This window comes from Suncus etruscus, chromosome 5 (assembly GCF_024139225.1).
Source record: "Suncus etruscus isolate mSunEtr1 chromosome 5, mSunEtr1.pri.cur, whole genome shotgun sequence".
Lineage (NCBI taxonomy): Eukaryota > Metazoa > Chordata > Mammalia > Eulipotyphla > Soricidae > Suncus > Suncus etruscus.
This window is the reverse complement of record NC_064852.1, coordinates 87108792-87123300: the sequence shown is the minus strand read 5'-3', so window position 1 is coordinate 87123300 and position 14509 is coordinate 87108792. Positions and strand designations below refer to the sequence as shown.

The following is a 14509-nucleotide window of genomic DNA, read 5'->3' as shown; positions in this document are numbered from 1 at the left end:
CTATACGTTGATGTACATGGAATCTATTATGCTGAGTGAAATAAGTTATAGGGAGAAAGATAGACACAGAATAGTGTCACTCATCTCTGGGTTTTAAGAAAAATTAAGGACATTATTGTAATGCCCAGAGACAATAGAGATGAGGTCTGGAAGGACTGGCTCACAATATGAAGCTCACCACAAAGAACAGTGGTGTAATTAGAGAAGTACCTACACTAATAACTATCATAACAATTTTAATGAGTGAGAGAAGTAGAATGCCTTTCTCAAAGGCAAGGGTTGGGAAGAAAGGGGGAGCACTGGTGGTGGGAATGTTGCACTGGTGAAGGGAAGTGTTGTTTATGACTGGAACCCAACTCCACTCATGTTTGTAATCATGGTAAAAAGAAAAAATACTCATGGTTAAAATGGTAAAATACAGAAAAAATGAGTAAAAAAGACAAGAAAGAATTGCATTGGCAATTGAAATTTATGCTAAAAACAAGCTATGTATTTCAAAACTGAAAAGTGGAATTCCTGAATGATGTTTGTAATAAAAATGATAGACAAAAATGCAGTTTAAATATATTTATATTTCCTTAAAAGTGTAAATTAGAAAAATACACTATCAAGAGATGTGCGGGGAATAGACTGAAATACTAAAAATTCTGTTATAGATAATACATGTTTGAAATACTCCAACATTTTGAAATTAATTGTATTTATTATATCACATATAGCATAAAGAAGATGAAAAAATGCCTAGAAATTTTTCTCTGATATTTAAAAACAAATTTACATAAATTTAAAGTATTTAATGCATGGTGTGTTTTTAAATAGACTTAACCAGAATAATCTTTAAATAAAAAATTTTGAAACAGGGCCAGAGCTGCAGTGGCACAGAGCAGAAGGTGTCTGCTTTGCCGGTGCTAGCACAGGACAGACTACAGTTCGATCCCCCAGTATCCCATATGGCCCCCCGAGCCAGGAGCAATTTCTGAGCACATAGCCAGAAGTAACCCCTGAGCATCACTGGGTGTGGCCCAAAAATACAAACAAAAAGAGAAATGTTGAAACAAGGAAGGTAAGGAGAAATTTTAGCTTCATGCAAATGAAGATAGATAGACAGAACCTACTCAAATGAATTTGGGCTCCAGATAGACACTAATCACATCTCAATACTAAAAACCGTGCAATGGCAGTTCTTTTTGCTCATCTACAGAAAATAAGAATCAGAAAATTAGAGTATGATGGAGGGTAGTGGACACTGGTGAAGGGAATGGTCTTAGAAAAATGTGTGCCTTTAACTCAACCATAAATGTCTTTGTAACCTTTCAACTCAGAGTGATTTGATAGAAGATAAAATAATTTTTTTTGGTTTTTTTTTTTTGGTCCACATCCAGTGATGCTCAGGGATTACTCCTGGCTACACACTCAGAAATCGCTCCTGGCTTGGGGCACCATGTAGGTGGTGGGGGATAAAACTGCTGTCTGTCCTAGGTTAGCACGTTCAAGGCAAATGCTCTACTGCTTATGTCACTGCTCCGGCCCAAAAGATAAAATAAATTGGAAAGAAAGAAAAAAATTAGGGGCCAGAGCGATAACACAGTGGTAGTACATTTGCCTTGCATGTGCCTGACTCAGGACAGACCATGATTTGATACCCTGGCATCCCATATGTTCCACTAAGCCAGGAGTAATTTCTGATTGCCTGCCTAGGAGTAATCCCTGACCATCAGTGGGTGTGGACTAAAATAAAAAAAAGAAAAAAAAAGAAAAAAAAGAAAATTAGAGAATAATGTATCCTGATTTTCTAATGGAGGAAGACAAGGTCATATAATATATGGCCTATACATTGACAAGCACTACAATAAATTTATTTATCAAAGAGTTTGTGAACATTTTGAAATAATTCCTGGATAATAAGAATCAATTTGATTTAGGCCAAATTTTATTATGTAATTGATAGGACACTAGGTTCAGTAAACATTCCTTTGAGCAGTATCCTCTATTATACACTATATAAAAAATTGTTAATAGTTGTTGACTTAAATACTATAAGGAGTTTTCATTATTATCCTTAAAACTAGTTTATCAACTGATAGCTTGAATGTTTGAATGAACAAGAATATCAGCCTATCCTCACACATTTTTTATTAAAGACAATTATAGTAATATGAGATTTACCTGTTACATATATAAAATTAAATCCAGAAGGGATAGGTGGTTGAGATAACCAGTTCAATATTAGCTGTACAATAAGGAAATCATGAGTAAAGATCAGCACAAATAAATTAAATAGAAATAAATATATAAAATCCCACATTTGCATGAGAAAGATAAATAATTGACACATAACATAATGGAAAGGGCTGGAGAGATAGCATGGAGGTAGCGAGTTTGCCTTGCATGCAGAAGGACAGTGGTTCGAATCCCAGCATCCCATATGGTTCCCCGAGCCTGCCAGGAGCGATTTCTGAGTGTAGAGCCAGGAGTAATTCCTGAGCACTGCCGGGTGTGAAAACCCCCCCCCAAAAAAAAAAAGATTGGAGAGACCCCTTCCTCATGGACTCTGGGGCTATCCATGGGCACCTGTTCAGGGTGCCAGGGAGGAGTTTAAAGGCTTTCCCCAACTCCCACCCTGCTTAAGAGGGACTGGCTTGAGGAAGTCGCTGGCAACTTTCCTTCTCACTAGTCTCCATTCTCAAACACCACCACCACCAACCCCCCGCACGTAAAGTTTAGATAGTTTAATAGGTTATCATAGAGTTTAATATATGTTTGCAATATACAGAATGTAATATACTGTCCTTTCCCCCTTGGCTCAGCACCTTACAAACTCATTTCTAATCCTTTACTCACTCATCCTACCGCCTATTACCCCACATTTAACCCTTTTTACCTTCAGTTCTTGACTCCTCACAAGCAGATCATTATCCCCACTCAAGCCAGCTGCCAATCGGCTCCCAAAGTGAAAAAATAGACTGCCAGACTGAGAAGAAACCGATACTCTGTTGCTATTGATCTACTCCTTTCCTCCACCTCCCTTCTTTGAGTACATGTGCTTGCTACCATACTAGGTTTCTGAGAATTTCCCTGCTCAAGACATTTCCTGATATAGGACTACTGGAAGCAGCTTTGGAGACTTCAGAAGGCCAAATCACGGACCAAAGTGGTGTCCCGGACTTAACACATACACTCCAACTGTTTCTTAACAGCCATTATTGAATATCCTCTTATATAGTGACAATCTCACCCATTGTTTTTGTTTGTTTGTTTTTTGCAATCTGTTCAATAGGGAATTCTGTAAGAAGAGCCTCTCTGTTTAGAGTTCATGTTAGAGCCAAGTTACGGGGATTGTTGAATTTGTTCCCTTGGCCCCATATGCACCAATAATACCTTGTGGTATTGTCCCTTTTTGCATAGGCACATTATAATAGGAAAATATTACATATGCAAACAAGTTCTTATCTAATAGAGATAGGAACACAAATGTTGTAATACAAGGGGGCCTTACACCCTGAACATGGACATAATGACTTGGCTCAGGCCTCATAAGAACGGGCATTGCCCTGAACCATGGATACTATCTATGGAAACAACCACAATTGTCTATAACTTCACCAGGAAGCAAACCTCTACCAGGGAAGACCCTACTGCTGCTGGAGCATCGACTTACTTCAAAGAGGGTTCTCTTAACACTCAGGCGCCTTAGCAACAGTAACAACCTGCTTTCAGGGCAGGGTTCTCGGCATTGCCCTCTCATGGTGGGGTGAAGCTAGAGGACGCTGTACATCATCATGACTTCTATGAAGGAAATGCACAGAAACCAGAATCTTTAACTACAGAAACCTGACACTAATACCAGCGAATGTGCGAAAAAATTTTACCTGGACCACAGTGAATGACTCAGGGGTTGGGCAATCTAGTATGCCTGGAGCCCAGAGTCGGTCTTATGCCAGAAAATTTCAGGGGTAAGGTCTCCTTGTATTTAGGCCAAGGCTTTTATTTTCTATTTCCCCCATATTTTGCTGGGCCTATGCAAACAACAATAATTGCCATTCACACCATTTTCACTGTATTTTTTAACTCATCCTTTAAAAAAGAAGAGCTTACTAAACTTTCTGCTAGTGCTGTAATGAGTTTATTGATAATTCAATAATTTTCAAAAATATACTTGCTACTGAACTTTTTGTTTTCTTTCTCTTCCATCTCTTTAGTTTTTCTTTCAATTTTCTATTTTTTTAATCATATTACTTTTGGTCTCCCTAAAACAAATGTATAACGATCAGTTATGTCAACTATGTGATGCATTTTTTAAATAAATAAAAATATTATTAAAAATAAATAAATAAATAAATAAATAAAATAATAATGAAGAGACCTAGCTAGGCAAGAATAACCACAAAAGTATGAGAGGATTTTGATTTGATGAAAAGCTTAATATGAATCATCAAAGCAAATTTATTGTTAAAAGTGCTAACATAATATTAGGTCTCATTAGTGGGAAACGATGTCTACTTTGTTTTATTTCAGTGCTAAATTTGTACTTCACCTTTTAGTACACTTTATAAACGATTTTGACAAGCTAAAGGAAGCTCAGAAAGGGAAGCATAGGATGGAGAAAGAAAAAAACTACCTCATAAACAATAAAAGTATCTGCACGTGTTTAGATGCTAAAGATTCAGATTAAGCATAACAGTTATTTTCAGTGTTGGTTGGATTTTAATCTGTCAAAGAAATGAAACTTTCTGCCATGTAACTAAAGGATTAGTCAGATGAGAGGATATGTTTTACTTAATATTTAAAAAGTTTTCTCTTAGATAATAATTCAAGCCATAGCATAATTTAATTCAAATTGAATAAAAAATTCAATGTCAGACTCCAAACTATAAACTTAAATAGGAAAACACAGTTAAAACATACTAAGATATCTTCAAGGATTTGACTGCCAGTGTCAAGGAAAATAAGCAAAAATAAACAACCAAGATTATACATCAAGCTAAAATATTTTCACAAACTGAAAGACTATAAAACAAAAAGGCATATTTTCAGGCAGGAATCTGAGCAGTAGTGCAGTGGTAGTACAAAGCTTGCATTGCCTGTGTCAGAGTTTTGTGTGTGTTTTCATATTTTGCATTGCCTGTGCCAGGGTTTGATCCCTGACACCCCATATAGTTTCTGAGCCACCAGGATTGATCTCTGAATCCAGAGCAAGGAGAAAGCCCTGAGCACTGTTGTGTGAATCCACCCTTTTGCTTCCCCCAAAAATAAATATTTCTATTTCACTATTTCATTGTTCATTGAAATAGTGACTGTTTTACTTATCATTCATTCACATTCACTAGGATATTAGAGCCACCCACAAAATGGGAGAAACTCTTCATCCAGTATCCATCAGATAAAGGAATAATATTGAAAATATACAAAGTACTGATAGAACTTAACAAGTAAAAACATATAACCCCCTCAAAAAATGGGAAGAAGAAATATACATGAAGATTAGCAACTAGAAAATTTTCAAAGAGAGACTGGAGTTAGAGTAGAGGGATTAAGGCACATGCCTTGAATATGAATCCTCATTTATTCCCTGACACCTCACATTAATGTTGGTCCCAAACACATCTATAGGTGCTGAGCCTCACCTTAGGACTGGAAATAATTGAGTGGGACCACAAAGACCTTTGAGGACCACTTAAGAGGCCACCTCTCCCCCCAAAGTAAAGTTTTAAGGGTCTCTTGATCTCTCATCATGACTCAGAGTGTGTCTACAAAGGATTCTGTTGTGATTATAGTGGTTCTTTCCTCTTTAGATCTAAAACAGTCTTTGTGTTATAAACCAACAGGAAGTTCTAGAATAAGTGTTATATGCGGGACTTCAGAGATGTTCTAGGCTGAACGAAGGTTAAAAAATAACTTTTGAAATTAGAACTGCTGATTATCAGCTAAACTTTTTCATTTATAACTTTGACAAGTGATCTGTGCAGAAGAAGTGATTCATTTAATGTCATCCTCACCATATTTATAAAATGAAGGAACTCCAGTCCTAAGTCTTGAGTTAAAAAACTCCTCTTTAAAAATAGGTGCCATTGTTCTTCGGTTAAGTCAAATGGCTGACTGGTTACAGATTTATCTTCTTTCTTCCGTAGGATTTCATTTTGGAAAAATTTCTTTAGACTCTGACACTGCTCTTCCACCTTTAAAATAAGGAGTATATAAATAAGCTTTTAGAACACTTAAAAATACATCTAAAAATAGTACTAGATTTCAATTAAAGCCTATATGAAATTAAATTAAAACCACATTTTAGAAATCTCTAATTATTGATTGTGTCAGTTTACTGAAGAAACTTGAAACTGTTTTGATTATAAATTGATAGAATTACCACAGGATAATAAATTGAGCTAAGAAGATTATTGCCTAGAGATGTATGGATATACATTATATTTATACATATGTATGCATATAATTAGGGAATTCACCTCAAAATTAAAGTCTAAAAATAACTATAAAATTATCTATAATCAAATATGCTTATAGAATTATAGATTAACAGGAGTTTCACACAAATTTATATTTGACACAAGAATTTATGTATTTTGGATATCACCGATGCTTAGTAACCAATAGGACAAGATTTGAGAGGCTCATGATTACCAAAAGCAATCTAAATTGTGAAATTTCAGACAATGGCTGGTCTTAAATTAAAAAATGTGGGGCCGGGAAGGTGGCGCTAGAGGTCTTGCAAGCGCTAGCGTAGGAAGGACCGTGGTTCGATCAGGAGTGATTTCTGAGCACATAGCCAGGAGTAACCCCTGAGCGTCAAACGGGTGTGGCCCAAAACAAAAAAACGAAAAACAAAAAAATTAAAAAATGTTAGGAATATTGATAATGTAAAGAAACGTAATGGAAATCCTGCAAAAAAAATGCTCAGAAATAGGAATTATTTCTTATTTCCCTACTCCATTTTGTCTTTAACCTTTGTTCTGTTCAGACTACTTTCCAGGGCAACTATTTCTACATTTTTCTGCCCCCAATTATTCTTCATGAGCTTGTTAAAGTGTTACCTCTACAATGAAATTGTATGAGATTCATAGGTGAGATTTAGGCATTTGCTTTCTTAGATTTTTAAATATATTTTTGGACAAAAGAGAATCATATGCAGATTATTAAAAAATAAGAGAAGTGCACACTCAATGTCATGGACCTACTAAGGAGATACCAGAACTCTACGTAACTTAAATAGGGAAAATTTCCCCCAAAAAGTAGCATTCTATCTGTCTTTTTCAGAATTGTCCCTGGAGATAATGTATAGGAAAAAGGATATTCCAGGTAGAGGAACGGTATTTGAGTGTAAAAGTATGACATCCTGGTCAGTTCTGAGCATGATAAATGCTGTTTCAAGTTTCACCAGCTGAGTGGTTAGAAAGAAGCTAGAGGGATAACCATGTGGTAAGGCTGACCAGCAGGTGTCCAGTTGTTTTCTATTGTAAGAAACATGATTGTGACACTTTCTCATTCCTTTGAAACAACTGATAGCTATGACTAAAACTCACAATGACTCAGTCAGCAGGTCTATTGTCAGTACTTCTGGTGGTTTTGTGTACTCAATTTGATGGGCTTACTTAAGTGCAATTTTCAACCAGAAACTTTAATTTATATTCTTTTTCTGATTCTCAAAACTATTTCCTTGGCTGCAAGTGAGAAAAGAAACACTATAGGAATTCCCTAGAAACTGTCCTAGTTTATGTTTTAAGTGAATTAATAATGTACTTTATCTTATCCGTTTCTGATTAATAGTTATTTGTAACTTGATTTATAGATGACATTGGTTAAATTACCTGAATATGGGGGATGATCAGATTTGCGTTAGAGTAGAGAATTTTTTAAAATAGGTATGGAGAGAATTAGACAATAAAGAAAACAGGCACACATTTTTGGACAGTGAAGGGAAGAGATTGTTTTTGGATCGCATTCAACTATGCTTAAGGTTTACTTCTGGCTCTCTCTTTAGGATCACTCCTGACAAGGCACAAGGAACCAAATGGAGTGCCAAGGATTAAGCATGGTTTGGCTGCAAACAAAGCAAGCACTCTACCCATTCTCATTCTACTATTGCTCCAGCCACCAGTGATGTGAACTGGACTAAGATGGTGGTAATATCAGTGAAAAGGAAGAGGAATTTAGAAATATGTTAAATTGACACTATAGATAAACATAGGATGGCATGGACTTTGAAATAAAAAAATAATATGCCAAAGATGGGCTGGGTGTTTACCAACTCTTTCATTTTGTATTAACTTCTGTATTAATTCACTTTTGTATTAACTTAACTTTGTAACACCTAACTTCACTGGAAACAATAGTGATAAAATTAAAAGATGCTGAATACACAATACACAATGAAGTCTGCATAAAAAATAAAGCCTGATGCAAAATCAGTGCTCAGTAAGAGAGAGTTTGGAAGACTTTGGAGTTTCTACATAAGACTTCTTAAAGTTGACCATTGTATATATCTATTAAAAATATCTGGCAAACCAGGAGCAATTTCTGAATGTGAAACCAGGAGTTACCCCTCAGCATTGCTGGGTGTGGGACCCCCCCAAAAAAAACTTACCTTAGTTGATCATCTGTTTCTTTTTGTTTGGGGGTTATACCTTGCAAGATGTATAGGGGTTGTTCCTTGAGGAACAATCATCCTCTGGGAACAGCCCTTGAGTACCAAGCAGGATATGGCCACAAGCAAGGAGTTGGATAGTCCACTAATATTTAACTGTTAAATATTTTTATATTGTAGTGCATAAATAGGGGCCGTTGGCTTTCAATCATGGTGGAATCTTGAATTTGAGTGGGAAATGTGTATGCCGTTAATGTATGTTCCTTCGTAGATGAATTTGGAGGGATATGTAACAGGTACACAACAGACTTATTGGGTCTACTATGAATCTACCTATTTTTATTTTATACCCTCAAGGCCAGACACCACCTGGAGAAAATTAGCTACTTGCCAATTTTTTAATTCCTGTAATGTTCTTTTTAATTGTAAAACTGATTTTGTATATCAAAAAATATCTGGTGAACAAGCATCATTAGATTGAATAGTGTGGCAAAGAAAGTAAACAGTATGAAAATTGAAAATGTAATATTTTATTTCGTAATTGGTAAGTAGTTTATATAAGCATCTTAATAAAGTGAAGAGATAGGTAATAAAATAAAACATAGGATTGAAAATGTAGTGGAAGAAGGACTTGGAAGGATGAGCAGGAGAGGTTAGAAGTGTCATCTTCCCATTCCTAAACTGCATATGTAAAGTGAAAGAAAGCTGTATAGAGTGGTAGCCTTGAGAGTACAAGACTATCTGGGCCTAAGGTAATTAAGCAAGGGGAATAAAATAAAACAAAGTAGAAGATGATTGTTAAAGCAAAATGCTGAAAGAGGTGGAAGCATGCAAGGAATAACAGTACTGAGAGAGTGATGATTTCACTTCATGGGAGACAGTAGAGGACAATAGGTTTGGAAATGTAATTAAAGCAGCTAGAGTCAATTAGATCTCTCTTTGTCATGTACAAAATAGGGACATCAGCTGGAATTTAGAAAGAGAACTGGAATCAAATATTTGAGAAATGCTACTGAGTAAATGCCAAGTTGGGAGCATATGGGGGGCCCCAGCTGAGGCAGGGACACATACATTTGCAAACTGAGTTAATCAGCACAATGATATGATTTCTCACAGGAGTGTCTGGATGGTTGGAAAGAGAATCAAAGTAAACAGAGTGCTGGATGGATCTAGTACTGGGTATTGGCAGGGATAGTAATAGTGGAAGGCATGAATTCAAGGGCATGGAAGGCGGAATGGAAATGAATGACCTGGTGAAGAAAGGAGAAAGAGAGGGAGAGGAGTGACAGATGAAGAACACAGCCAAGACTAGAAGGACATCAGGCTCTGCCAGATAGAGAAATAGATTCAGAGAAAGAAGGATGGCTGAAAGACCATATTATTCTTCCAAGAAAGTAAATATTCCAGTCCTTGGAGTGGCTCCCAGTTCCAAAGGTCAAGAAGGGCCATGGAAATATTTGCTTTGCTTGAAGCCAAGGAAATACAATTTTGGAAAGGAAGATGCAGGGGGCACACACTTTCTTGTAACTTCACTACTTCAGGTGGGGAACAAAGTGTATTTATTTTTTTTATAATAACAAAAAATATGGGTAACCCTTTCTTTCATAATAGTATCTCTCCCAAGCCATAAGAAAAACTAGAGGGAAACCAACAAATAACCAAATATAAGAGTTCGAAAAGGAAAAAGTAGTGATTTGATATGTCCAGGGACTGCAGGAAGGCACAGATTCATGATATCACAGGATGTGAGTGGATAGGTGCTGAGCCATATGGTAAAGGAGGAAGGGTAGTGAAGAAGACAGTTGGGAGATGGAGAAAAGATGGAAGTCAAGCCTGCTCCATTACTTTGGTGGGGTCTAGACTTGAGTGGATCTTGCTGGCTCTGCTTCATTCAGCACCCTCTTCCTGAGAGGAGTGTAACCTTCCTGTGCCTGGGTGATGGGTGCTGAGTTCAATGAGATGGGATTCTGGTACTGTTTTGTTGAGGTCTTTTCCTGAAAATTCATTGCTTTAACTCCTAGTAAGCTCCCAAACTGTTAGAAGGAATGCTACTGATAATTTAAGTCCAATGCTGTCCAAATATGTTTATAATGAAAGTCTCAGGGGTGATTTGTTAAAAGGCATCAAGCAAAGATGGATCTGACATGGTATTCAAAAGCTCATTTATGACTTGTATATCTTAAATATGTCACACTAAATGTTTAGGTTTTTAGTCACAAAGAAATTCATGACTAGAAGGTAACTTAGTTTAAATAATTTTGTATATGTTCAGACTATTTTAAATATGTGTGGGTCAGAGTAAAATTGCTCTAACAGCTGAATTTTTATTTTCATGTGTACATTCAATATGCACAAGCACATTTGCAATATTTTTTATTAAAAAAGACTTACTTTGAATCCTTGTATAGTAACTTGGAGAAAAAGTGAATGAGTACATGTACTGGGGCAGACAATCTGTCTTTCCAATGGGGGCTTAAAATTCACTTGGGAAGTCAGAGGATGGACAATGGCCACCAGGCTGAAGAGGTCAGTCAAAGAGCATGCAGCATAAGATCACTGCAATAACAACAAAGAAAAAGAAAAAGGGGGCACAAATCCAGAAAAAAAAGAAAAACAACACTAAGGTGCCATACCTCCTCTGATGCCTTCAGAAATGCCACAAAAGTTTGCAGAATTCGTGACCTGAAGCTGATGATCTGGCCAACTGTGCTTAATTCTTCCTCTAGCCATTTAGTTTTAGAAGAAAGTGATGCCACTTCATCAAGTTCAAATTCATTTTGCTCTTTCAAGAGTTTTGCAGCTGCTTCTAATTCAGATGACGTCTCCTATAAAAGCACAGGGGGTCAGAAGCTGACAGGGGAATTATGAACATTCACATTTCATTACCTTCTCTACATCCATCTATTACAATTACTAATTGAACTTGTACCTAGTCTCTTCTGAACAAAAGACACAACTTCTAAAAGTTAAAAAGGCACCTAGAAATAAAAAAAACATCTCAAATTATTATTTTACTTTATTAGCTACACTTCTTATTTGAAGTATTTTATTTGTTAGAAATAGAAGTAAGGTTGCTTGGTATGAAAGGCTCTAAAATTAAAGGAAAGATACTCTTAAAATTTAAATAAAAATAGTTAAAAATTAAAATTGTTTATAAATTATTTATAGTTATAAATTAAAAATAGCTTATAAAATTTAGCAAGATATTTAGCAAATTCTTAAATGTATTGTGTCATCTAAGATGTTAAGTTTACAGAAATGACATATTCTTTTATAAATTCAGAAAACAGGATGTTATTAATTATTATAGTCATTTTATAGTCATTTTAAGTCTATAGCAAGTCTTTCAAACAAATTGGCATACATATTAGGTTTAAATAAGTAGCACACAGGCAATATATTTGACTGCTTAGTGTTATTCTCCATTGTTTTATTTGGCTACAATTTCTGGCATAGATATTTAGGCATTATATATACATCTATATGTATATATACCCATATATTTATTTGCTACTGAAAAAATAATCTTGAATTTATGTAAGAACAAACTAAGAATTGAGCAAAAATGAAATAGAAAATCTCTACTCTCACTTGCAACAAAGAGAGTTGCTTTTTCCCCTCCTAATACTTAACATGCCTCTAAGTACTCCTTTGAATAAAGGTAATTTTCACTTATATGTTCTGCATCCAGAAAGAACTCTGGGAAGAAGGAAGCAGTGAAGTTTCTCCTATATAATTTCCTTCATTCTTTATAAATATTAAAATAAAAGCATTAGGGGCCGAAGCGGTGGCGCAAAGGGTAAGGCGTCTGCCTTGCCTGATCTAGTTTAGGACGGACCACGGTTCTATTCCCTGGTGTCCCATATGGTCCCCCAAGCCAGGAGCGATTTCTGAGTGCATAACCAGGAGTAATCCCTGATCATCACCGGGTGTGGCCCAAAAAAAAACAAACAAAAAAGAAACAAAAAATAAAATAAAAGCACTGACTTTTTTAATGCCTTACCCTAAACATTTAAAGTCATACATCTTAAAGAACATTTTAAGAATAGCTCATTCGTGAGTTTAGGCCGGGTGTGTCACTGTAAAATGTTCTGGGGAGAGCAGAAGGCTCAGCAGGGAACAATGCCATTTGCTATTGGGCAAGACTGGACACGGCACTTGACCAACCTCCCCAATGCCTGCTGGGACATGAGGAACCCCAGTACAGATCTGGAGGGGCTGGCAGGGTCATTTAAACCCAATCCTATGAGAAATAGAAGAGAGAACAGAAGCAGGTGCCAGGAAAAGGTGGAGCTTTTTCTGTATCTGTAGAGTGTTCAAAAAAACCTGTGGCTTGGTAGTTTGATTGCTTTTTTTTTTGCTTTTTCTTTATGGAATCTTGCATTCATTCATTCTGTTGCTGATAATTTTCTTTTGTAATTTGCTCTAGCAGAAATATCAAAAGTAGTCTGAAAACTATATTTTCCTTATATATATATTTATATATATATAAAGGAATATATATGCACTCAAATGAGTATATAAGATCAACCCGTAGTGCTGTTTTTCAAGTGAGTTCAATAAACCTAATTAATATAAATATAAAGGTACTAGATAGACTGAGTAGTCAAAGTTTTAAAAATCATCTGCCACAAAATTGTTTTAAAGTTCCAGCAACCAAGGGAGTTGAAATCAAGTTTTATAGTTATGGAATATAAAGAAGGTAAATCACATTTACTAAATCATATTCATAATAATAAATCTTATTTTATTACCTTAGCTTGTATATCTAATTCCAGATAATTATTTAAAATCTTCTCTGATTCAGAAAGGTTGGAACCAATATCCATTGCATTGGAAAGTACTGGGCTGATTTTCTGAATTAACATTTCCACCTTCAGAAATAAATAAACATATCTTTTAATGATATTTATTTGTATGTATGTATGCATATGTATAAAAATAAAAGAATTTCTCTCAAGACTTTTATTAGATTTTTAATTTTACATCAACTTAATTCTAAAGAAAGATTTAAATATTTCAATATCATATATAAATGAATAATATGACTCTACATGAACAGTCATATACCCACCACTGGCCCACCAATAGGAGAGTATATGTGTAAAAATACTTTATTAATAACAATGAGATATATGAAACCTTTCTCTTTTATATTTTTGGTTTTTGGGCCACGCCTGGTGACACTCAGGGGTTACTCCTGGCTATGTACTCAGATAACGCTCCTGGCTCAGAAACCATGTGAGACACTAGGGCTTGAACCCAGGTCTGTCCTGGGTTAGCCATGTGCAAGGTAAATGCCCTCCTGCTGTGCTATAGCTCTGGCTCCATATGAAATCTTTCTAATCTTCTCAGAATTTATTACCTATTTGCTAAGTGTAATACTCTTGCTAACATACTACCAGAGAAAAAATTTTGATCAAGAATTAAGCTACTATTATAAATGGAATAGAATCCAGTTTCAGGCATGTTTTGAATATGAGGACTAAAATGAGTATTAGGTCATCCTGGTTGCTATATTTTAGGCTGATATCAGAGGGACTCTGATACAGAAGCAACCACCACTTGTCACCACAATGCTATTAAAATATAAGTATACACTTAGACTTTTTAGTTGATGAAGGTGAAAGACTAATAATTTGCTATTTACCACTATGAATCAGTGCTCTTTAAAGAGGTCTGTTTTATTAGTTAATTCCTTGTCCCATGCACAAATCAGAATTCATCCTTCCCACAGTTGCTTCTGAGCAAAACATCTAGCAACAGTTGTCTGCTACCAAATTAGCGTCAGTCTCCAGCTCTCTGGAATGCAGCACCACAGCTGATGCTGTATTTGGAATCCCCTTGAACTCAAGCAGTACAAGGCTCAAATTTCTCAGTTTGGGAATGGCAGGTGGTGATTTAGATGGAAGC

General features: G+C 35.8%; 1 protein-coding gene across 1 annotated transcript in view; it reads right to left on the bottom strand.

Annotated features, from left to right (window-relative positions):
• Positions 1-14509, bottom strand: part of CCDC141 (coiled-coil domain containing 141) — a 230691-nt gene that overhangs the window by 62536 nt on the left and 153646 nt on the right. Inside the window, exons 10-12 of the mRNA XM_049773528.1 lie at positions 13351-13470; positions 11230-11421; positions 5997-6176 (exon numbers count right to left, since the gene is read on the bottom strand). Coding sequence (XP_049629485.1) covers positions 5997-6176; positions 11230-11421; positions 13351-13470 — 492 coding nt within the window. The remainder of the gene's footprint in view (positions 1-5996; positions 6177-11229; positions 11422-13350; positions 13471-14509) is intronic.